General features: G+C 43.5%; 1 protein-coding gene across 6 annotated transcripts in view; it reads right to left on the bottom strand.

The window, feature by feature from the left end:
• The window catches only part of LOC129824108 (histone-lysine N-methyltransferase 2C-like), a 131,441-nt gene that overhangs the window by 6,201 nt on the left and 102,985 nt on the right, over positions 1-22,255 (bottom strand). For 4 of the 6 annotated variants that reach the window (XM_055883454.1, XM_055883450.1, XM_055883453.1 and 1 more), the window contains 15 exons: positions 21,200-21,364; positions 20,230-20,359; positions 19,854-20,001; positions 19,061-19,248; positions 18,702-18,841; positions 18,031-18,370; positions 15,768-15,907; positions 14,385-14,510; positions 13,665-14,207; positions 12,845-13,454; positions 12,387-12,523; positions 8,062-8,204; positions 7,783-7,957; positions 6,668-6,784; positions 6,451-6,524 (listed from right to left, as the gene is read on the bottom strand). In XM_055883454.1, coding sequence (XP_055739429.1) covers positions 6,451-6,524; positions 6,668-6,784; positions 7,783-7,957; positions 8,062-8,204; positions 12,387-12,523; positions 12,845-13,454; positions 13,665-14,207; positions 14,385-14,510; positions 15,768-15,907; positions 18,031-18,370; positions 18,702-18,841; positions 19,061-19,248; positions 19,854-20,001; positions 20,230-20,359; positions 21,200-21,364 — 3,176 coding nt within the window. The remainder of the gene's footprint in view (positions 1-6,450; positions 6,525-6,667; positions 6,785-7,782; positions 7,958-8,061; positions 8,205-12,386; positions 12,524-12,844; positions 13,455-13,664; positions 14,208-14,384; positions 14,511-15,767; positions 15,908-18,030; positions 18,371-18,701; positions 18,842-19,060; positions 19,249-19,853; positions 20,002-20,229; positions 20,360-21,199; positions 21,365-22,255) is intronic. The other 2 variants (XM_055883452.1, XM_055883451.1) reach the window with 2 other exon arrangements.

Below are 22,255 nucleotides of genomic sequence, written 5' to 3'. Positions count from 1 at the left end.
CTATAGTTTTGGCAAGTAATTTTCCAACAATTGTTTACAGATTATTTCACTTATAATTCACTGTATCACAATTCTAGTGGGTAAAAAGGTTACATACACAAAGTTGACTGTGCCTTTTAAACAGCTTGGATGTCATGGCTTTAGAAGCTTCTATTAGGCTAATTGACATCATTTGAGTCAATTGGTGGTTTACCTGTGGATGTATTTCAAGGCCTACCTTCAAACTCAGTGCCTCTTTGCATGACATCATGGAAAAATCAAAATAAATTAATTGTAGACCTCAACAAGTCTGGTTCATCCTTGGGAGCAATTTCCAAACGCCTGAAGGTACCACTTTCATCTGTAAAAACAATAGTACGCAGGTATAAACACCATGGGACCACACAGCTGTCATACCACTCAGGAAGGAGATGCGTTCTGTCTCCTAGAGATGAACGTACTTTGGTGCGAAAAGTGCAAATGTGGCTGGGGTCTGACATGGCAGGCTGGATGGCAGGCTGCTTAGCCCCAGTGATGTACTGGGCCGTACGCACTACCCTCAGCAACCAGTCAGGATGCTCTCGATATTGCAGCTGTAGAACGTTTTGAGGATCTCAGGACCCATGCCAAATCTTTTTAGTTTCCTGAGGGGGAATATACTTTGTCTCTTCACGACTGTCTTGGTGTGTTTGGACCATTCTAGTTTGTTGGTGATGTGGACACCAAGGAACTTGAAGCTCTCAACCTGCTCCACTACAGCCCTGTCGATGAGAATGGGGGCGTGCTCGGTCCTCCTTTTCCTGTAGTCCACAATCATCTCCTTAGTCTTGGTTACGTTGAGGGATAGGTTGTTATTCTAGCACCACCCGGCCAGGTCTCTGACCACCTCCGTATAGGTTGTCATGTCGTTGTCGGTGATCAGGCCTACCACTGTTGTGTCGTCTGCAAACGTGATGGTGTTGGAGTCGTGCCTGGCCATGCAGTCGTGGGGTAACAGGGAGTACAGGAGGGGACTGAGCACGCACCCCTGGGGGGCTGCAGTGTTGAGGATCAGCGTGGCAGATGTGTTGCTACCTATCCTCATCACCTGGGGGCGGCCAGTCAGGAAGTCCAGGATCCAGTTGCAGAGGGAGGTGTTTAGTTCCAGGGACCTTAGCTTAGTGATGAGCTTTGAGGGCACTACGGTGTTGAACGCTGAGCTGTAGTCAATGAATAGCATTCTCACATAAGTGTTCCTTTTGTCCAGGTGGGAAAGGGCAGTGTGGAGTGCAATAGAGATTGCATCATCTGTGGATCTGTTTGGGCGGTATGCAAATTGGAGTGGGTCAAAGGTTTCTGGGATAATGGTGTTGATGTGAGCCATTACCAGCCTTTCAAAGCACTTCATAGTTACGGACGTGAGTGCTACGGGTCTGTAGTCCTTTAGGCAGTTTGCCTTTGTGTTCCCGGGCACAGGGGCTATGTTGGTCTGCTTGAAACATGTTGGTATTACAGACTCAATCAGGGACATGTTGAAAATGTCAATGAAGACACCTGCCAACTGGTCAGCACATGCCCGGAGCACACGTTCCGGTAATCCGTCTGGCCCCGCAGCCTTGTGTATGTTGACCTGTTTAAAGGTCTTACTCACGTCAGCTACGGAAAGCGTCATCACACAGTCGTCCGGAACAGCTGACGTTCTCATGCATGCCTCACTGTTGCTTGCCTTGAAGCGAGCATAGAAGTGATTTAGCTCGTCTGGTAGGCTCGTGTCACTGGGCAGCTCGCGGCTGTGCTTCCCTTTGTAGTCTAATAGTTTGCAAGCTCTGCCACATAAGACGAACATCGGAGCCGTTGTGGTATGATTCAATCTTAGCCCTGTATTCATGCTTTGCCTGTTTGATGGTTCGTCGCAGGGCATAGCAGGATTTCTTGTAAGCTTCCGGGTTAGAGTCCCGCACCTTGAAAGCTGCAGCTCTACCCTTTAGCTCAGTGCAAATGTTGCCTGTAATCCATGGCTTCTGGTTGGGGTATGTATGTACAGTCACTGTGGGGACGATGTCCTCGATGCACTTATTGATAAAGCCAGTGACTGATGTGGTGTACTCCTCAATGCCATCGGAAGAATCCCGGAACATGTTCCAGTCTGTGATAGCAAAACAGTCCTGTAGTTTAGCATCTGCTTCATCTGACCACTTTTTTATAGACCGAGTCACTGGTGCTTCCTGCTTTAATTTTTGCTTGCAAGCAGGAATCAGGAGGATAGAGTTGTGGTCAGATTTACCAAATGGAGGGCGAGCGTTGTACGCATCTCTGTGTGTGGAGTAAAGGTGATCTAGAATTCTTTCCCCTCTGGTTGCACATTTAACATGTTGATAGAAATTAGGTAGAACTGATTTAAGTTTCCCTGCATTAAAGTATCCGGCCACTAGGAGCGCCGACTCTGGGTGAGTGGTTTCCTGTTTGCTTATTTCCTTTTACAGAGTGCGGTCTTAGTGCCAGCATCTGTCTGTGGTGGTAAATAAATCTAGACACTTACTTAGATTTCGTGCACCAGCTGTTTACAAATATGCACAGACCGCACTCCCTCGTCTTACCGGAGTGTGCTGTTCTATCTTGCCGGTGCAGCGTATATCCCGCTAGCTGAATACCCATGTCGTCATTCAGCCACGATTCCGTGAAACATAGGATATTACAGTTTTTGATGTTGCGTTGGTAGGATATTCGTGATCGTACCTCTTCTAATTTATTGTCCAATGATTGCACGTTGGTGAGTAATATTGACGGTAACGGCAGCTTTCCCACTTGCCTTCTGCCCGTCCTCACGAGGCATCCCGCTCTGTATCCTCTGTACCTGTGTTTCTTCCTCTTACAAATAACGGGGATGTTGGCCCTGTCGGGTGTTAGGAGAATGCCCTGTGTGTCTTGCTTGTTGAAGAAAAAATCTTTGTCTAATCCGAGGTGAGTGATTGCTGTCTTGATATCCAGAAGCTCTTTTTTTGCCGTAAGATACGGTTGCAGAAACATTATGCACAAAATAAGTAAAAAATTACACGAAAACACCCCACATAAGAACACAAATGGTTGGGCGCCCGTAAAACTGCTGCCGTTTCTTCTGGCTCCATTTTAACAATTCAAGGTATTGGAGTGGTCATCACAAAGCCCTGACCTCAATCCTATAGAATAATTTGTGGGGAGAACTGAAAAAGCATGTGCGAGCAAGGAGGCCTACAAACCTGACTCAGTTACACCAGCTCTGTCAGCAGGAATGGGCCTAAATTCTCCCAACTTGTTGTGGGAAGTGTGTGGAAGGCTACCCAAACGTTTGACCCAAGTTAAACAATTTAAAGACAATGCTACCAAATACGAATTGAGTGTATGTAAACTTCTGACCCACTGGGAATGTGATGAAAGAAATAAAAGCTGAAATAAGTCACTTTACACTATTATTCTGACATTTCACATTCTTAAAATAAAAGTGGTGATCCTAACTGACCTAAGACAGGGATTTTTTACTAGGATTAAATGTCAGGAATTGAGAAACTGAGTTTAAATGTATTTGGGTAAGATATATGTAAACTTCCGACTTCAACTGTAGATACATACATACATACGTTCCCTGCAATTACGTCTGCATCCCTGTACATGTTGCTAATAAACTCAATCTAATCTAAAATATTGGTAAGGAGTCCACATATTGACCATTGGGGGAATGCAAAAGGTCGCCCTCCAGATCACAAGGCATTATTGTGAAATGCTGGATTATGGGCATGACATTTTGATTCCCAGTTACCTTGTTTTTACATTTGGTGCCAAATACAAATTGTGTGAGCAATAATAGGACTAAAGTATAGCTTACATTGTTTAAATCAGTGAAGACCAACTCTTCCAGGAGAAAACATATTCCAGCCAAGGAGCGGAAGAATTATGTTTTAACCAATATATATATATATGTGTATATATATATGTATATGTATATATATATATATATATATATATATATATATATATATATATATATATATATATATATATACACACACACACACACACACACACACACACAGAGTGTACAAAACATTACAAACTGCTCTTTCCATGCCAGACTGACCAGGTCAAAGCTATGATCTCTTACTTATGTCACTTGTTAAATCCACTTCAATCATTGTAGATGAAGGGGAGGCTACAGGTTAGGATTTTAAATCCTCGAGACAAATGAGACATGGATTGTTTATGTGAATATTGTGTAAGGTGAATAGGCAAGACAAAAGATGTGCCTTTTGAACGGGATATGGTAGTAGGAGGAAAAAACTTACTAGACGGCCATCTGATCTCAAAATGCAGTAAGGTAGTAGGTGGCAGACGGTTTGTGTCAAGAATTACAACGCTGCTGAGTTTCACGCTCAACAGTTTCCAGTGTGTATCAACAATGGTCCACCACCCAAAGGATATCCAGCCAACTTGACACAACTGTGGGAAGCATTGGAGCCAACATAGGCCAGCATCCCTGTGGAATGCTTTCGACACCTTGTAAAGTCTATGCCCCAACTAATTGAGGTTGTTCTGAGGGTGGGGGTGCAACTCAATATTAGGAAGGAGTTCCTAATGTTTTGTACATTCAGTGTATATTATATGACTTCATCTGTGTTGCTCATTTTATAAAGTAAATGGACAGCTGTGTTTATCGCTATACAGACACAGCTGGCCTCCTGGCCTGGGACTGCACTGCTGGTGATTATGGCTATATGCGTCTAAAATGTCATAGCCTTGCCCTTGTATGTCAATTTTTGCACAAAATATACACTCATATTCCTGGAAATACAATTTCAAGTTTGGTACAGACAGTCGTATTTTCAGTCTTTTAGTTCTGTATCTATGGATGTGACCCAGTAGTTTGTTCTAAATGTTCCATTGCCATACTGCCTGGCAACATTCTTATCCCTTGCTTGCTAGCTAGCCAACTACGGCTAACTTACAGTCACGTCAAATAGTGCAGCCAGAATAAGAGCAAAATAGCCGCATTTGCATTTGTTTAAGATGTTTTCTAGTGATATTTATTTGCATACATCCATAACGATGAGCTAATGAGGTGCGAATTCGCCTGGCATAGAAAATGTGCTCACTCGTCAGACACTTGTTCAGAGGAGCTAGCCAACACCACAGCTACAGTAACACAATAATTTCAAATTGAAGCTGGAAAGACCGCAAACTACAGTAGCTGCTCTTCGTTTCTTCTTACCTTTTTTTTCAATTGACATGTCTTTGTATATATATCCATAAAAATGATGCCACGTGATTCAAGATTTGACTGGCTGAGAAACGTTGCCTGTCTGTTTCGTCCCGACTCGTTCATTACTATGGGACAGCTGTAGATCGAATTTAAATATTGAAACAATGTTGCTAATGTCGGAGAGACAGACAGCAAGGTTTATACAAATATCCGCTGTTGAAAACTAAATGTTAGTCTAAAAGAAATGTGAGATAATGTCTAGATGCTTTTTATAGCTAAGATCAAGTTTATAGATTGCTTGGCTGATGAAACAGTGGATTGCGCTGTCAGATGGAACAGAGAAAATATACATTTTAACATCATAGGTTTAGCCGGTGGTAACTTTTGAAATAGACACCGGCTGGAATGTGGTTTTAACAAATCAGCATTAGACCCACCCAATGTATAAAGTACTTTAATCATATGAATTACATTTGAGCCAATTCCCATATATTCCAAAATAGACCAGATATGAGCTTTCTAGTTTATCAAAAGCTGTTTCTGCACCAAGAGATAAAACATCCCAAGGAGCTGTTGTTTGTGATGAAGCATTTAAGATATGTAATAGTCGATGGAGATTATACGAGGATAAACACTTTTTTAACAAACCCGCTTTGGTTCGTGTGGATCAATTTGGGTAAGTAAGCAAGCATCGAGATAAGATGACAACGGTTTAATATCTGTGTTTATAAAAGATAGGGGGCGATAATAAGAACACTGGGTGGCATCCTTACCTTTTTTTTAAATAAAAGCTAAACTAGTGCCATGTTCACATCTCTGCTAAATTAACCTTTGTGAACGGCTATATAACTCATTACCAGCCATAGTGGACCTAATTGATTCAAAAATGTTGGATAGCATGAATTATGTGGTATTGTGTGTAGATTGATGAGGGGGAAAAACTAACTGCGCAATCAGGGGAGAAGGGCCTTGGTCAGGGAGGTGACAAAGAAGGTGCTTCAACAAAGTACAGAGTAAAGGGTCTGAATAGTTATGTAAATGTGATAGTTCAGTTTTTTTTATAGTGTAGATTGATGAGAAAAAAACAATAACGTAACAAAATGTGGAAAAAGTCAAGGGGTCTGAATACTTTCCAAATGCACTGTACATACTGAGCCCTGTGAATTATTTCACAACCATCCTAACATTGAGTGACAAATAAATCAGGTACGGTTAGAATGTGAAATCAGGTTGAATGTGACTATGTAAAGAATTATGCTTACCTTGCCAGACCTCCTGTCTGACTGGCATCAACAACACGTTCACTGTCGATGCGGAACATGAACACTCCACGATTCTGTAGAGGGAAAAGTAACCACTTAGACCAACTGAGTCATCAGATGAGAGAATACAGCAAATATGTATTATTCAGCCTTCACAACACAGTAAGTACAGTTACTAGAGCCTTAAGTAAAAAAAAAAATAAAAAAAGATTTGCACCTGAGACTTGTAAGTCCTTTGCTTCTTGATGGCCACCTCATTGCGGAGGATGGTTCCATTGTATTCAATCACCATGGTGTTCTTCTCTATGTCCCTGGCTGCATACAGCCCCAGGCCCTGTGGACAAAACCAGAAATTGTGTCTACAGTACGTTCAACAGTAAGAGTCCTTTTACTCTCATACTTCAGTCTTATTTTCACTCTGCTACTTAAGAACAGGAATGCAAGAGTGCTGAGTAGGGTTGGGCGGTATCCAGATTTTCATACTGTCTTAACATTTCTATACCATACCGGGGTTTTCACACACAAAACTATAAGCCAACATGGATCTTGATCCAAGAGGGGATTGAATGTCTCTGCTGTAACCAAGAAGCTTGATCTTACCATCTAGCCACTTGGCTAACACGTTAGCAAAACAAATGCATAGCTGGAGCCTGGGCTGGATATCATTTATTTGGCACATCTACAGTGCCGTGAAAAAGTATTTACCCTCTTTCTAATTTTTGCATATTTTTTACACTTTATGTAAGCACATATTCAACAAAAACCTAAAATTAGATAGAAGGAACCTGAGTTTTCAAATAAAATAATGTGATACTTATTTTATTATTTAATTAACAAAGTTATGCAACACTAAAATGGCAAAAAAGTAACACATTTCACATTTTGGAATGGCCTATTCAAAGTTCAGACCTAACCCCACTTCATGCTTCAAATAACCCACAAATAATCGCTGAGTTAAAGCAATTCTGCATGGAAGAGTGGGCCAAAATTCCGCCACGGTGACGTGAGAGACTAATCAACAACTACAGGAAGTGTTTGGTTGGAGTCATTGCAGCTAAAGGTGGAACAACCAGTTACTGAGTTTAAGGGGACACAGGTTGTTGCAGAACTTTGTTTATTAAATAAGTATGTAACTGTTGTGTTATTTGTTCACTCAGGTTCACTTTATCTCATATTTGGTTTTGGTTGAAGATCTAATTACATAAAGAGAAATTGATAGGGGGAACATACTTTTCACAGCTCTTAACTTAGTTATAAGCAGTGGCGTAGCATGCACCCCCCCACAGCCCAGGCCTAGTGCTGAACTTAGAGGATCATGTCCCCTAGACCCACCTGGATCTTGGAAGCAGCGAGATAGACGTTGGCCCTCCACTCACTCTTCATCCAGCGGTACTGAGAGGACCTGTGGTGCACCGTGGGGGGCTTGGTGTAGGGGACGCCTCCCTCTCCCTGGGCTGTGTTCTGGCACCTGGAGGTGGTACTGGTGTTTCTGGATACTGGCTGGGGCCTAGGAGTGAATGTGTGTGTATATTCTGTTATAAAGATAACTTGTGCTAAACCAAAGTATATTAAATCCACAGACTTGAAACAATGTTAATTCATCCACAATACCTTATGACAACGGCAGTGAATGGGGAGCTGGTTTTGGGCATGGCACGGGCGCTGCCAGAAGGGTTGAAGATCAGGGGCAGCTCCATCAGAGGGTTACGTCCGTAACGGAAGGTGTACCTGTCACAGGCCTCCACCCCTGGGAGCTGGAACACAACCAGCAGCACAGGGAAATGAGACTGGAACACTCCTCCTCACTTCAGTGTCTACAACAGAGGTCGACTGATTAATCGGCATGGCCGATTAATTAGGGACGATATCAAGTTTTCATAACAGTCGGTAAATCAGCCTTTTTGGACACCGATTACATTGCAATCCACAAAGAAACTGTGTGGCAAGCTGACCACCTGTTACGCGAGTGCAGCGTCAAAAGGACTTTGTGGCTGCAAGGAGCCAAGGTAAGTTGCTAGCTTGCATTAAACTTACCTTATAAAAAAACAATCAATCTTCACATAATCACTAGTTAACCTTGTAATATCACCCATGTGAAGTTAACTAGGTTGTCCTGTGTCGCATATAATCAATGTGGTGCCTGTTAATTTATCATCAAATCACAGCCTACTATGATTTAACAAAAGCGCATTGCTAAAAAAAGCACAATCTTTGCACAAATGTACCTAACCATAAACATCAATGCCTTTCTTAAAATTACACAGAAGTCTATTTTTTTTTTTTTTTTTTTAAACCTGCATATTTAGTTAAAAGAAATGCATGTTAGCAGGCAATATTAACTGGGGAAATTGTGTCACTTCTCTTGCGTTCAATGCAGGTAGAATCAGGGTATATGACATAAGGTTGTGCAATGTAACAGCAATATTTAGACTTAGGGTTAACACCCGTTCGATAAAATACGGAACGGATCCGTAATTCACTGAAAGAATAAACGTTTTGTTTTCGAAATTATAGTTTCCGGATTTTACCATATTAATGACCAAAGGCTCGTATTTCTGTGTTTATTATATTATAATTAAGTCTATGATTTGATATTTGATAGAGAAGTCTGACTGAGCGGTGGTAGGCAGCAGCAGGCTCATAAGCATTCATTCAAAAAGCACTTGACTGCGTTTACCAGCAGCTCTTAGCAATCAACTCCCGAGATTAGGCTGGCAATACTAAAGTGCCTATAAGAACATCCAATAGTCAAAGGTACAGTTGAAGTCGGAAGTTTACATACACCTTAGCCAAATACATTTAAACTCAGTTTTTCACAATTCCTGACATTTAATCAAGAGTAAAAATTCCCTGTCATAGGTCAGTTAGGATCACCACTTTATTTTAAGAATGTGAAATGTCAGAATAATAGTAGAGAGAATGATTTATTTCAGCTTTTATTTCTTTCATCACATTCCCAGTGGGTCAGAAGTTTACATACACTCGATTAGTATTTGGTAGCATTGGCTTCAAATTGTTTAACTTGGGTCAAACGTTTCAGGTAGCTTTCCACAAGCTTCCCACAATAAGTTGGGTGAATTTTGTCCCATTCCTCCTGACAGAGCTGGTGTAACTGAGTCAGGTTTGTAGGCCTCCTTGCTCACACACGCCTTTTCAGTTCTGCCCACACATTTTCTATAGGACTGAGGTCAATGCTTTGTGATGGCCACTCCAATACCTTGACTTTGTTGTCCTTAAGCCATTTTGCCACAACTTTGGAAGTAAGATTGGGGTCATTGTCCATTTGGGATGATGTTCTTCGGCTTGCAAGCCTCCCCTTTTATCCTCCAAACATAACGATGGTCATTATGTTCTATTTTTGTTTCATCAGACCAGAGGATATTTCTCCAAAAAGTACGATCTTTGTCCCCATGTGCAGTTGCAAACCGTAGTCTGGCATCCTTATGGCGGTTTTGGAGCAGTGGCTTCTTCCTTGCTGAGCAGCCTCTCAGGTTATGTCGATATAGGACTCATTTTACTGTGGATACACATACTTCCGTACCCGTTTCCTCCAGCATCTTCACAAGGTCCTTTGCTGTTGTTCTGGGATTGATTTGCACTTTTCGCACCAAAGTACGTTCATCTCTAGGAGACAGAACACGTCTCCTTCCTGAGCGATATGACGGCTGCGTTGTCCCATGGTGTTTATACTTGCGTACTATTGTTTGTACAGATGAACGGGGTACCTTCAGGCTTTTGGGCATTTCTCCCAAGGATGAACCAGACTTGTGGAGGTCTACAATTTTCTTTGAGGTCTTGGCTGATTTCTTTTGATTTTCCCATGATGTCAAGCAAAGAGACACTGAGTTTGAAGGTAGGCCTCGAAATATATTCACAGGTTCACCTCCAATTGACTCAAATAGTGTCAATTAGCCTATCAGAAGCTTCTAACGCCGTGACATTTTCTCGAATTTTCCAAGCTGTTTAAAGGCACAGTCAACTTAGTATGTAAACTTCTGACCCACTCGAATTATGACACAGCAAATTGTTTGTGAAATAATCTGTCTGTAAACAATTGTTGGAAAAATTACTTGTGTCATGCAAAGTAGATGTCCTAACAGACTTGCCAAAACTATAGTTTGTTAACAAGAAATTTGTGGAGTGGTTGAAAAACGAGTTAATGAATCCAACCTAAGTGTATGTAAACTTCCAACTTCAACTGTATATGAAAAACAAATGGTATAGAGAGAAATGGTCAACGCGCCATAATTCCTATAATAACTACAACCTAAAACTTCTTAACTGGGAATATTGAAGAACTGGGAATATTGAAACACCAGCTTTCATATGTTCTCATGTTCTGAGCAAGGAACATAAACTTTAGCTTTTTTACATGTTACATATTGCACTTTCTTCTCCAACACAGTGTTTTCGCATTATTTAAACCAAATTGAACATCTTTCATTATTTATTTGAGACAATATAATACATAAAATCTATTTAAAGTTAAAATAAAAGTGTTCATTGTTCATTTAGTATTGTTGTAACTGTCATTATTACAAATATATATAGAGAAAAAGCCGATACCGATTAATCGGTTGATTATTTATTATTATAAAATATATATATATATAAAAAAATTTTTTTTAAATCGACCGATTAATCGGTTTCGGCTTTTTTTGATCCTCCAATAATCGGCATCGAACAATCATAATCGGTCGACCTTTAGTCTACAATATATACTGAACAAGAATATAAAATGCAACAATTTCAAAGATTTTACTGAGTTAGAGTTCATTTAAGGAAATAAGCACATTTAAATACATTTATTAGCCCCTAATCTATGGATTTCATATGACTGGCAATATATATATGCATCTGTTGGTCACAGGTACCTAAACAAAAAAGGTAGGGGCATGGATCCGATCACCAGTCAGTATCTGGTGTAATCACCATTTGCTTCATGCAGCGCAACATCTCCTTCGCATAGAGTTGATCAGGCTGTTGATTGTGGCCTGTGGAACGTTGTCCCACTCCTCTTCAATGGCTGTGCAAAGATGCTGGATATTGGCTGGAAATGGAACATGTTGTCGTACAAGTCGATCCAGAGCATCCCAAACATGTCTGGTGAGTATGCAGGCCATGGAAGAACCTGGAAATTACCAGGAATTGTGGCTAGATCCATGTGACATGTGGCCGTGTGAGGTGATGGCGGCGGATGAATGGCACGACAATGGGCCTCAGGATCTCGTCACGGTGTCTCTGTGCATTCAAATTGCAATCGATAAAATGCAATTGGGTTCGTTGCCTGTAGCTTATAGTCTGCCCATACAATAACCCCACTGCCACCATGGGGCATTTTGTTCACATCAGCAAACCGCTCGCCCACACGACACCATGCACGTGGACTGCGGTTGAAAGGCCGGTTGGACGTACTGCAAAATTCTCTAAAACGAAGTTGGAGTGGGCTTTTGGTAGAGAAAAGAACATTCAATTATCTGGCAACAGCTCTGGTGGACATTCCTGCAGTCAGCATACCAATTGCTCGCTCCCTCAACTTGAGACACCTGTGGCATTGACAAAACTGTACATTTTAGAGTTGCCTTTTATTGTCCCCAGCACAAGGTGAACCTGTGTAATGACACCTGTCAGGTGGATGGATTATCTGGTCAAAGGAGAAACGTTCACTAACAGGATTTTAACAAATTTGAGCACAAAATTTGAGAGAAATAAGCTTTGTGTGCGAATGTAAAGTTATTGTATTTCAGCTCATGAAACATGGGACCAACACTTACATGTGGCGTTTACATTTTTGTTCAGTGTAGTATGGTGTGAGCATTTTAACAGTCGCTCATCTGAATAGGTAGCTCTAGACATCTATAGTATCATTTGAGCATTGATAGTTTTGTATAAATCGGAATTGTTTGAATATAATACAACAGAGAACAGATACAAACCGATTCAGTGATCTTGGTGACTGCAGAGACTGTAAGTCCAAACAGGTCCTCTCCCTTCAGATAGACAGGGAAGAGTTTCAGAGTTCCTATTTCAGTCCTCTTGTCAGCAACAGGTCCCAGGACCTTATCCCACACTCCTGATAAGACAAAGAACAGCAGGGTTATGGATCATAATATTATAGGGACTCCTACAGAACACATTTACAATAGTAAAAGAGAATCTGAAAAGCAAACTGAACAAGACAAGCTTAGTCCAAGCCAACCCAGATACATGAATGGCAGAGGCTACAGCCATAAACAAGGCTAAATCTAAGCATGTCATAAAACCAATCTAGCTAGCCCACCTTACTAGACAAGCCTAATCTAAACCAGCCCTAAAACAAAACATTTAGCCCAGCCCACCTTTAATAGACAAGCCTTATCTAAATGAGCCCGAACACAAATCCATCCCAGCCCACCTTTGGCGGTGGAGTCAGTAAGGACCAGGTCCTTGTATCCCTGCTCGATGACGCGGACGCAGAACTCTGGCTGCTCCTCCCTCTCCTCCACAGAGCACAGGTAGCGGCAGCGACGGTTGCCATGGCGCATGCTCCAGTAGATGCGGCAGGCCTCGTAGCCCACGGGGAAGATAGCGGAGGTCGAGTGGAAGGCGGCCATCTGGGACGGGGTGAGCTGACCCACGGCGTAGAGCACCAAGCTGCCCACTCTGAAGGTGTAGCCCAGCTCGGGCTGCTGCACGGCGCTGGCCATCTGCCTCACCTCGTCCCTCTGGACGTAGACGCGGCGGAACACCGCGAAGCAGCGCAGCTCGTGCTCCAGGACGAGGCCAGAACCACCGTGGGCGGAGCCAGAGCCTCTGGGCCTGTGGGCGTGGCACAGCATGGTCTTGTCCTTGAAGAAGGTACAGTGTGCCTGCAGGGCGCAGGTGAAGTGGTAGATGTTGGTGCAGCGCAGGCGGTGGCAGCCGCTGGTGGCGCCCATCTGTTGGCAGTAGGCACAGCGGACCGCTGAACCCCGCCGCAGCGCAAGCTCCACGTTGATCAGGGCGCCTGCCTGCGTCTCGTACACCTGCACAACAAAACAATGTTAATATTGCACACACAACTTTAAGAAAAGGGTCACAATTGTAGTGGTTGGTATGGCAGTTAAGATCTGAAACCAGCAGTCTTCCCCCCTTTAGACAGTTCTGTCCCCCCCACTTATTTATTTACGCCTGACCGAGGACATGAACCTTGCGGTTACCAGTCCACCACCTTGCTTAACTTCTGGGTTACCTACCTCAGTGGACCACAGGGCACAGTTGAGGTGCACCCACACGTCCAGGTCCAGGTTGAGGAGTCGAGCAGGGCCATCGGTGACCCCGTCCCCCAGCTGGTGACAGAAGCAGCAGCGGCGCTGGTCCCTGAGACTGGCCCCGGGGCGGAGAGACGCTCCCAGCTTCCTCAGCAGCTCGTCTATCTGGTTCTCGTCAGGGAGCTGGGAGCTTCCTCTTGGCACCACCACCTGCACTGTCCACTTCCTCCAGCGTAGACCCTTGTGTCTCTTCCCCTGGTGCCAGCCCTCCTGGTGAGCCCTGGGGCCCCGCGCCTTCAGTTTCACAGTCACTTTGATGGTGTCTGACTTGGCATCTGTCTTAGGGGTCTTAGGGGTGTCACTGGCTGGGGGGAAGGGAATGGGTGGGGTAGAGGGAGGGGACTGCTTGGGCTGGAGCTGAGCCAGACAGTGGACATCCAGAGAGGACATGTTGTTGCTGTACTGGTGGTGGGCTTTAGACAGGCTCTCTTTCTGGTCTGAGTCTGGAGACAGGAGGGCCACCGAGTCCTGCAGAAGACATGAATGACAATAATTTAATGTCCTGCAGCAAATAATAAAAGTTTACCATTTATATTTGACACACCGGTAGAAAAACTGAATACAACAAGTACTGTATACGGATTACCTACACAGGTCAAGAAAGTCAAAAATAAATTGCCTCTGGGAATCAATAGAAACACAAACCTTAGTATCTGTAGTATTTCTGGCTTGTGAGGAGGAAGAGGAGGAGGTGGAGGCAGAGTAGAGGAGGAAGCAGCTGTGGCTGCAGAATACCAAGTTCCCCTCGGAACGCAACAGACCTTCCTGTTCCTGAAGAGAAGAAAGGCATGTTAGGAGATGGAGTGAGGAAGAGAGAATGAGATAATAATAATACATTATATTTATCCACTCTTCAGGGACACAAAGCTACTTTACAATTGTAGAAAGAAAGGGATAATTTGGGATTTTGGCAATGAAACCCTTTATCTAGCCTACTTCCCCAGCGTCAGATGAACTTCTGGATATCATTTTTATGTATCTGCGTCTAGTATGAAGGAAATTAGACGTAGTTTCACGAGCAATTGTTATCTTGCATTAGCACAGTGAATGGAAGTCAACAGGAACAACTAGCACGCTATCCATTACCATAAACTTCCAGTCATTCAGTTAACACTAGTTAGCAACTTCCTTCAAACTGAACGCAGAGATATAAAAATGGTATCTATGAGTTTATCTGACTGGGGAAGTAGATAAAGGACCTCATTGCCAAAATCCAGAACTATTCCTTTAAGCTCATAATCAAAGTGAGACATCAAAGGTCAAATCAATTCCTATACATAAACCATTATCGATACTAGAAGGGGTAATTAATTCTTGCCCATACCATACCAAATAGCTCCAATATTCAGATGAATCAGGGTTTAACCATTTGTGAACTACCCAGACTGCAGTCTAAGGGCATGCTACCGCTTAACCCACTAATTGCACTGAGATAGATTTCACTACAATTGGGTGGGGGGGGGGGGGGGGGGGGGGGATTAGCATAATTAGAGGCTCTACAGTACGTGTGTGTATGGACATAATGTTCTTGGATGTGTGTGTGTGTGTGTGTGTATGCATTCATGCTTGTGTGTGTGTGTGTGTGTGTGTGTGTGTGTGTGCTTGTGTGCCTAAGGGCATAATGTGGATTAATCTACCGTTTGAAGTGAGGTCTGAGCCTCTAGTCATGGCTTGTCTGTGCTCTCCTGCCCCCTGGGGGGGAACAGACTAACGCAACAGTAATCCATGGCTGACTGGTGGAGAGGAGAGCTTTTACTGGGTTGGCTGGTTGGCCAAGAAGATAGTTAACCAATTCATAGAGCTCATAGCTTGGTTGGGTAAGATCCAACAAGGTAATTGATCAAATTATCTATTTTGATAGATCATGTGGACCATTAGATTGATATAGAGATGATTATCTGATGTGGATTGCCACAAGATTGCTGTTTCTATGTATCGCAATAGACAACCGTCTTTGCAACGTATGGAGTTCAGCGTGATAAACACGTAGCACAACTTGACCACATGAAAGCGCTGGCCGTACGTTACCTGTTTGTGCACTGGAAGGTCTTTGATGGACTTGCAGACTCCATTTCCCAGCACCACCACCTTGCAATGGCAGCACCACTGGGGCTTGGAGCCTGGGCTGCCGGGGGCTTTCTGATGAGTGCCTCTGACTGCAGCTGGACCTGACGCACAGCAACAGTACTCAAATAAGACACAGCTCCTACAACAGTAGATGCTAGAACAGGCCAGCGCAGCACAGCATGGCTTAGCTCAGCTCTATTATACTGAATAAAAACATAAAACGCAACATGCAACAATTTCAAAGATTTTACTGGGTTACAGTTCATATGAGGAAATCATTCAGTTGAAATAAATGAATTAGGCCCTAATCTATAGATATCACATGACTGGGAATACAGATATGCATATGTTGGTCACATATACCTTAAAAACAAATGGGCTATGGATCTGTTCACGGTATTTCTTTGCATTCAAATTGCCATCGATAAAATGTAATTGTGCTGCTTGTCCGTAGCTTATGCTTGCCTATACCATAATCCCACCACCACCTTGGGGCACTCTGTTCACAACTTTGACATTGGCAAACTGCTCACCCACACAACGCCATGCACGTGGTCTGCGGTTGTGAGGCCAGTTGGATGTATTGCCAAATTCTCTAAAACGAAGTTGGAGGCAGCTTATGGTAGAGAAATAAACATTACATTCTCTGGCAACAGCTCTGATGGACATTCCTGTAGTCAGCATGCCAATTGCACACTCCCTCAAAACTTGAGACATCTGTGGCATTGTGTTAAGTGACAAAACTGCACATTTTAGTGGCCTTTTATTGTCCACAGCACAAGGTGCAACTGTGTAATGATCACGCTGTTGAATCAGCTTCTTGATATGCCACACCTGTCAAGTGGATGGATTATCTTGGCAAAGGAGAAATGCTCACGAACAGGGATGTAATTTGTGTTCAAAATTTGAAAGAAATAAGCTTTTTGCACGTATGGAACATTTCAGGGATATTTTGTTGCATTTATATATTTGTTTCTCTTACTGCACAAAAGGAATAGGTTTATTACGTCAAATAAATGAGGGGCGCTCTGCTGCGGTCTTGTTTTGGACAAGCTTTTTACATTTTAAGCGCCTGATTTTTTACAAACATTTGAGAAGGCAGCTCGTCACAACATTTGAGAAGGCAGCTCGTCACAACATTTGAGAAGGCAGCTCGTCACAACATTTGAGAAGGCAGCTCGTCACAACATTTGAGAAGGCAGCTCGTCACAACATTTGAGAAGGCAGCTCGTCACAACATTTGAGAAGGCAGCTCGTCACAACATTTGAGAAGGCAGCTCGTCACAACATTTGAGAAGGCAGCTCGTCACAACATTTGAGAAGGCAGCTCGTCACAACATTTGAGAAGGCAGCTCGTCACAACATTTGAGAAGGCAGCTCGTCACAACATTTGAGAAGGCAGCTCGTCACAACATTTGAGAAGGCAGCACGTCACAACATTTGAGAAGGCAGCTCGTCACAACATTTGAGAAGGCAGCTCGTCATAACATTTGAGAAGGCAGCTCGTCATAACATTTGAGAAGGCAGCTCGTCATACTTTATGACCTTAGATGGGCATGATGCTAATTGTCTTAGATGAACCACACAATTGGTCAGGAGATATAACTCCTAATTATAAGACTGCCAAGACAATTAACACCAGGGGTGTCCACTCTCCTGTTCATCTGGCTGTTTGTATGGCTCTAGGCAAACTGACCACATTCATTATGCCTGTGTTCTGACACTTTGACAGCAGCGCTAAGCAGGTGTGTGTGTGTGTGTGTGTGTGTACGCGCACCAGTGAGGTCGGGGCCCAGGAAGGATGATTAGTCAATTTTATTAGCTGTGCGAATCGTTGTGTGAGATCAACATGGACAGCCTTCAATTCCTGGTGGGCCAGACACAGAAGGATAATGATGCACTGGACGAAGAAACGGACCGTTTGTAAATATTGTTAAAAGAGGCTAAGCATGCCGATGGACGATGAGTGGGAAAACAATTAGATAGAGATGGATTTGTTGTCTTGTGCACCTCTAGGTGCAGTGACGTCGTGCTTAAAAAACGATATTATATTATTCATATCAGAAAAATAAGTCTAAAAAACAAACAAACTGGTCTGGATGGACATGAATTCCGTCAGTGTCTCATTTCAAGACGAGCGCACAAGAGCAGCAACATCTTCCCTGTTATGTCAGTATTTGGACAAAGGGGCGATAAGGTGCAGGGATGTAGCCCAGTCGCTCACCTGGTCCGTCAGAATGGAAGCGGATATGCTGCTGCGGATGTCCCTGCTGCTGTTGCATCATCATCCCCTGCTGTGGTCCTCCACCTCCCCGGGACCTAATGAGCTGGCCTGGGGCTCCTTGAGGGTGCGGGCCCCCCATGTCCCCAGCACCACCACGGCCCGGGTATATCATTTGGGCGCCTGGCCGCCGGTGCTCAAGATCTCCCCGGGGGCCCCCCCTCAGGCCGCTGAGCATGGCCAGGGGCCCCCTATCTGGGCCAGGGGGGCTGCTGACCTCATAGCTGCTGGGGATCTTCACACACAGCAGATCTGAGATGGCTGCTACCACACCAGTAACGTTCTGGGAGGGGGGAAAACAATGTCGTAAAAATGTATGTAACGGCTATTGCCACTCAAAAGCCAATGGCAGAAATGGAGAGCAGTGCATGACTCGCGGACAAAGAATTGGCTTCAGCTTCTACAATTAAGCATGGTGAGATTCGAATCCTAACATATCTAAACAGTAGTAAAAGGACTGAGGTGCATTTGAGAGGAAAAAAGGGGAATAAAACTACTCCACGAACTACATTGTTCAAGCGCTTAAATAAAAATAAAAGGATCTAAACCATTTCCCCCATGGTGACATTCTCTGAGAGCAGGAGGAAGTGAAGCCAACAGAACAGAACCCTCACCTCTGCGGCAGCTGGTCTCAGGGTGATGGCTACAGACACCAGGCCTGGCTTAGTGTCGTTAGATGCTGGGCCAAAATGGGAGCTGAAGAACATCCCAGAAGGCTCCGTCTTGAGCTCAGTCTTCAGCCTAACCTCTAACCCTACAGGAAAAGTAATAGACACACCCGGGAAAATATTTTAAAGGATATTTCATTAATAATTAGTCCTGCCATTGATACTGTAAAGCAGTTTGTGACAAAGTAATGTAAACAGGGCTTTATAAATAACCTGATTGATGATGGAGTACGTATAGTAGTTAGAAAGGCACATCTCTCTGTTTACAGTTTATTTCCAGTTTAAACAAATGACCACCATGTTACCTTTCCCCCAGGGTGCTGGGAGAATGGGGAGGACGGGGGAGAGACAGGGGGACCGAGGCTCCTTCTTCACCAATGACAGGTTTGGGTAGCGGCTGATCTCCATGCCAACCACACTTTCAGGAGACGAGGACGGGACGAAACTGTCTGGTGTGTCCCGATCCTTACAATGCTCTTGTCCCAGCCTGTTGCTGTGACAGAGGGAGGGGGTTGAGTTAAATTTGTTAGGATTTACACAAAAATCATTGCATTCGCAATTCTAAATTGTCTTTATCAGGATTTCCTAAACTGAGAACATTGTGAAGAGATTGTTTGAGTCTGAAAGCTTGTATGGTATATCTACAGCCTAGTCGGAATACCCAGATAAAGGAAAGTGCATGTTTTTTGACAAATAGCCTATTTTCACAAAAATATCATTGCATTAACAACTGAAATTGTCTTGAGGCTTCCATAAGGTGAGAACATTGTGTAGAAATTGTTGTGGAATCTGTGAAAGCTTGTATCGCATACATGTTCCACAGCTTTAGTCTGAGTACCCAGATAGAGGGTAATGCATGTTTTTAGATACATACCAGTATACAATGTGTCTACTGTCTATGAAGTGCTATTCAATTGAATTTTTGTTGTCCCAGTAGGGAAAATAATTTTGTGACCAAGTATTTACAGAATATACTCTACTCACAATGACAAGTTTATAAGGTAATATGGCATCCTTAAGACTGATGTAAAGCATGCAAGCATAACCAAAGACATCACTTCTAATTTCTCTGTTCTGGGGAGCAGAGGCCTTCCTTACCTGAGTTCCTCCTGGTTGTTGTGAGGGGGCGTGGGGAGGGAGGCAGGCACATCCACAGTTTTAGGTCCCTGAGCGATGGCCCGGGCCAGCAGGTCCTCCTCGGTCCTGAATGGGACATGGAGTGGCTTGGGGACCAGACCTTTAGACACTTGAAGAGGAACATATGAATGAGACATTCAGATTGGTCCTAACCATAGAAATAGAATCCCTTGACATGAATGTAAATGTTTGTTCTAGGAGTTAGGCTTTATGTCTACGGGAATGTCTGCTCTAGGAATGCTTTGTCTAAGGTCCTAACAGCATGACACTATATATGAACAACACAGGAATATGCCATTAAACCCTAGTCACCCCTGACCCCTGTCCCAGTACTCACCCATAGCAGCAGCTTTGCTGGCAAGTTCTTCTGTAGTGGCAAAGCCATTGATCATCTTCTGTCGGTTCACAGGTGGAGGAGTCGGAGGAAGGGAAGCCGGCGGGGTGGGGGGGTTGCTCAGATTGTTCTGCTTTGAATAAATAACCCAAGGTATACATGTCACCATACTACAACAGGGAGGGATCTGGCATATGGCAGAGTGGTCTCGTGCTACCACAAATCACTGCTTCAAAAAGGCACCAAAGTCATCCTTCAACTTCATATTAATAAAACCTGTGCCTGGGGCTGGTCTAGAGGGTAGTGCCACCATCCCATAGAGAATGCTAATGAGCACACTGAACATTTTGTACAGTTTATGACCTAAAGTATACAAGTAACTCAAAAATGCTATTCATAGTTCGCTGCATGCTCAAAACAAATATTAGCCAGCAAGGCTCTTGAGCCAGGAGGGGATTCAATGCTGTTACCAAGAGAATGCTTAATTTTGGAAGAAGCTAGCTAACCACTTAGTCAGATAGCTAATTAGTTACTAAATTAGCAAACAAAATGCACAAATGCAGAGCATTTAGCACATTTTAGACAATTAACTTAATTGTTATCAGATATCTAGCTGGCAAACATTTAGTTGTGGATTCCATACTATAATTAGATCACCTGGTGCATGCTGCACAAGAGTGAGAGACTCAAGGTTCCGATCTCTAGTTGTCTGCTTGTAAACAAACACCACATGACATGTGACTGGGGACTACCGTAAGCTTCATAATAATGTAACAGGTGACATGAGGAATGCAATGTTCTTTATCGCCTAATATATTGCACAAGTTGACTGCAGGTATTTACTTAAAAAGTAGCTACAAATGTAATAATTTCAACAGTATTGAAAAAACGGCCAGTGGCTTTTTCCAAATACCCCGGTATATAGTATATAGGGTATACCGCCTACGCCTAGTGGTTGGAGCTGAGGCCTCACCTTGTAGGCTAGCTGGGAATAGTAGTCGGAGACTCCGTCCAGAGCGGCGCTACCGAAGGTCCCAGACAGATGGTTCTCCCCGTTGAGCTGGCCACTGCCATAAGGGGCGAAGTGGGCAAAGTTCACACCTATCAGGGGCTCTATGAGGGGCAGAAGGGACAGCTGCTGTAGGAGGAAAAAGAGAGAGGAATAGAAAGAGGAGAAAAAGGGAGGAGGAAGAGACATGAGGTGTAACTATTTATTTACTCAATCCTTACTTTACACAGTTTGCGTTCAGTAGAGCACACTGTAGCTAAACTTCTTGAAACAAAAAATGAAAGTTTATATTTTTTATTTGATCACTTTTTTTTTAGTTTTGTTATTTTACCAGGTAAGTTGACTGAGAACACATTCTCATTTGCAGCAACGACCTGGGGAATAGTTACAGGGGAGAGGAGGGGGATGAATGAGTCAATTGTAAACTGGGGAATATTAGGTGACCATGATGGTTTGAGGGCCAGATTGGGAATTTAGCCAGGACACCGGGGTTAACACCCCTACTCTTACGATAAGTGCCATGGGATCTTTAATGACCTCAGAGAGTCAGGACACCCGTTTAACGTCCCATCCGAAAGACGGCACCCTATACAGGGCAGTGCCCTGGGGCATTGGGATATTTTTTAGACCAGAGGAAAGAGTGCCTCCTACTGGTCCTCCAACACCACTTCCAGCAGCATCTGGTCTCCCATCCAGGGACTGACCAGGACCAACCCTGCTTAGCTTCAGAAGCAAGCCAGCAGTGGTATGCATCCAGATAGTCCCTCCCTGTTTCAGTTTTTTCTATTTTCTGTTTGACACCTAATAAACACAACACATTTTCATTTACAGCAACAACCTGGGGAAGACTTTCAGCCAGGGGAAAGGAGAGGGGTTGAATGAGCTAATGATGATTATAGTCGCGACAATAGTTGGGATTGGTTCAATTTTAAAGTTTAAATTCATATCTCCCTACCATCATATCTAAGCAAATATTACATTAATGTCGATGAAACTTTGCAAATCAACTTGACTGGAGGT

This window comes from Salvelinus fontinalis, chromosome 26 (genome assembly GCF_029448725.1).
Source record: "Salvelinus fontinalis isolate EN_2023a chromosome 26, ASM2944872v1, whole genome shotgun sequence".
Lineage (NCBI taxonomy): Eukaryota > Metazoa > Chordata > Actinopteri > Salmoniformes > Salmonidae > Salvelinus > Salvelinus fontinalis.
The sequence above is the reverse complement of the archived record's forward strand: the minus strand, read 5'-3'. Positions and strand labels throughout refer to the sequence as shown.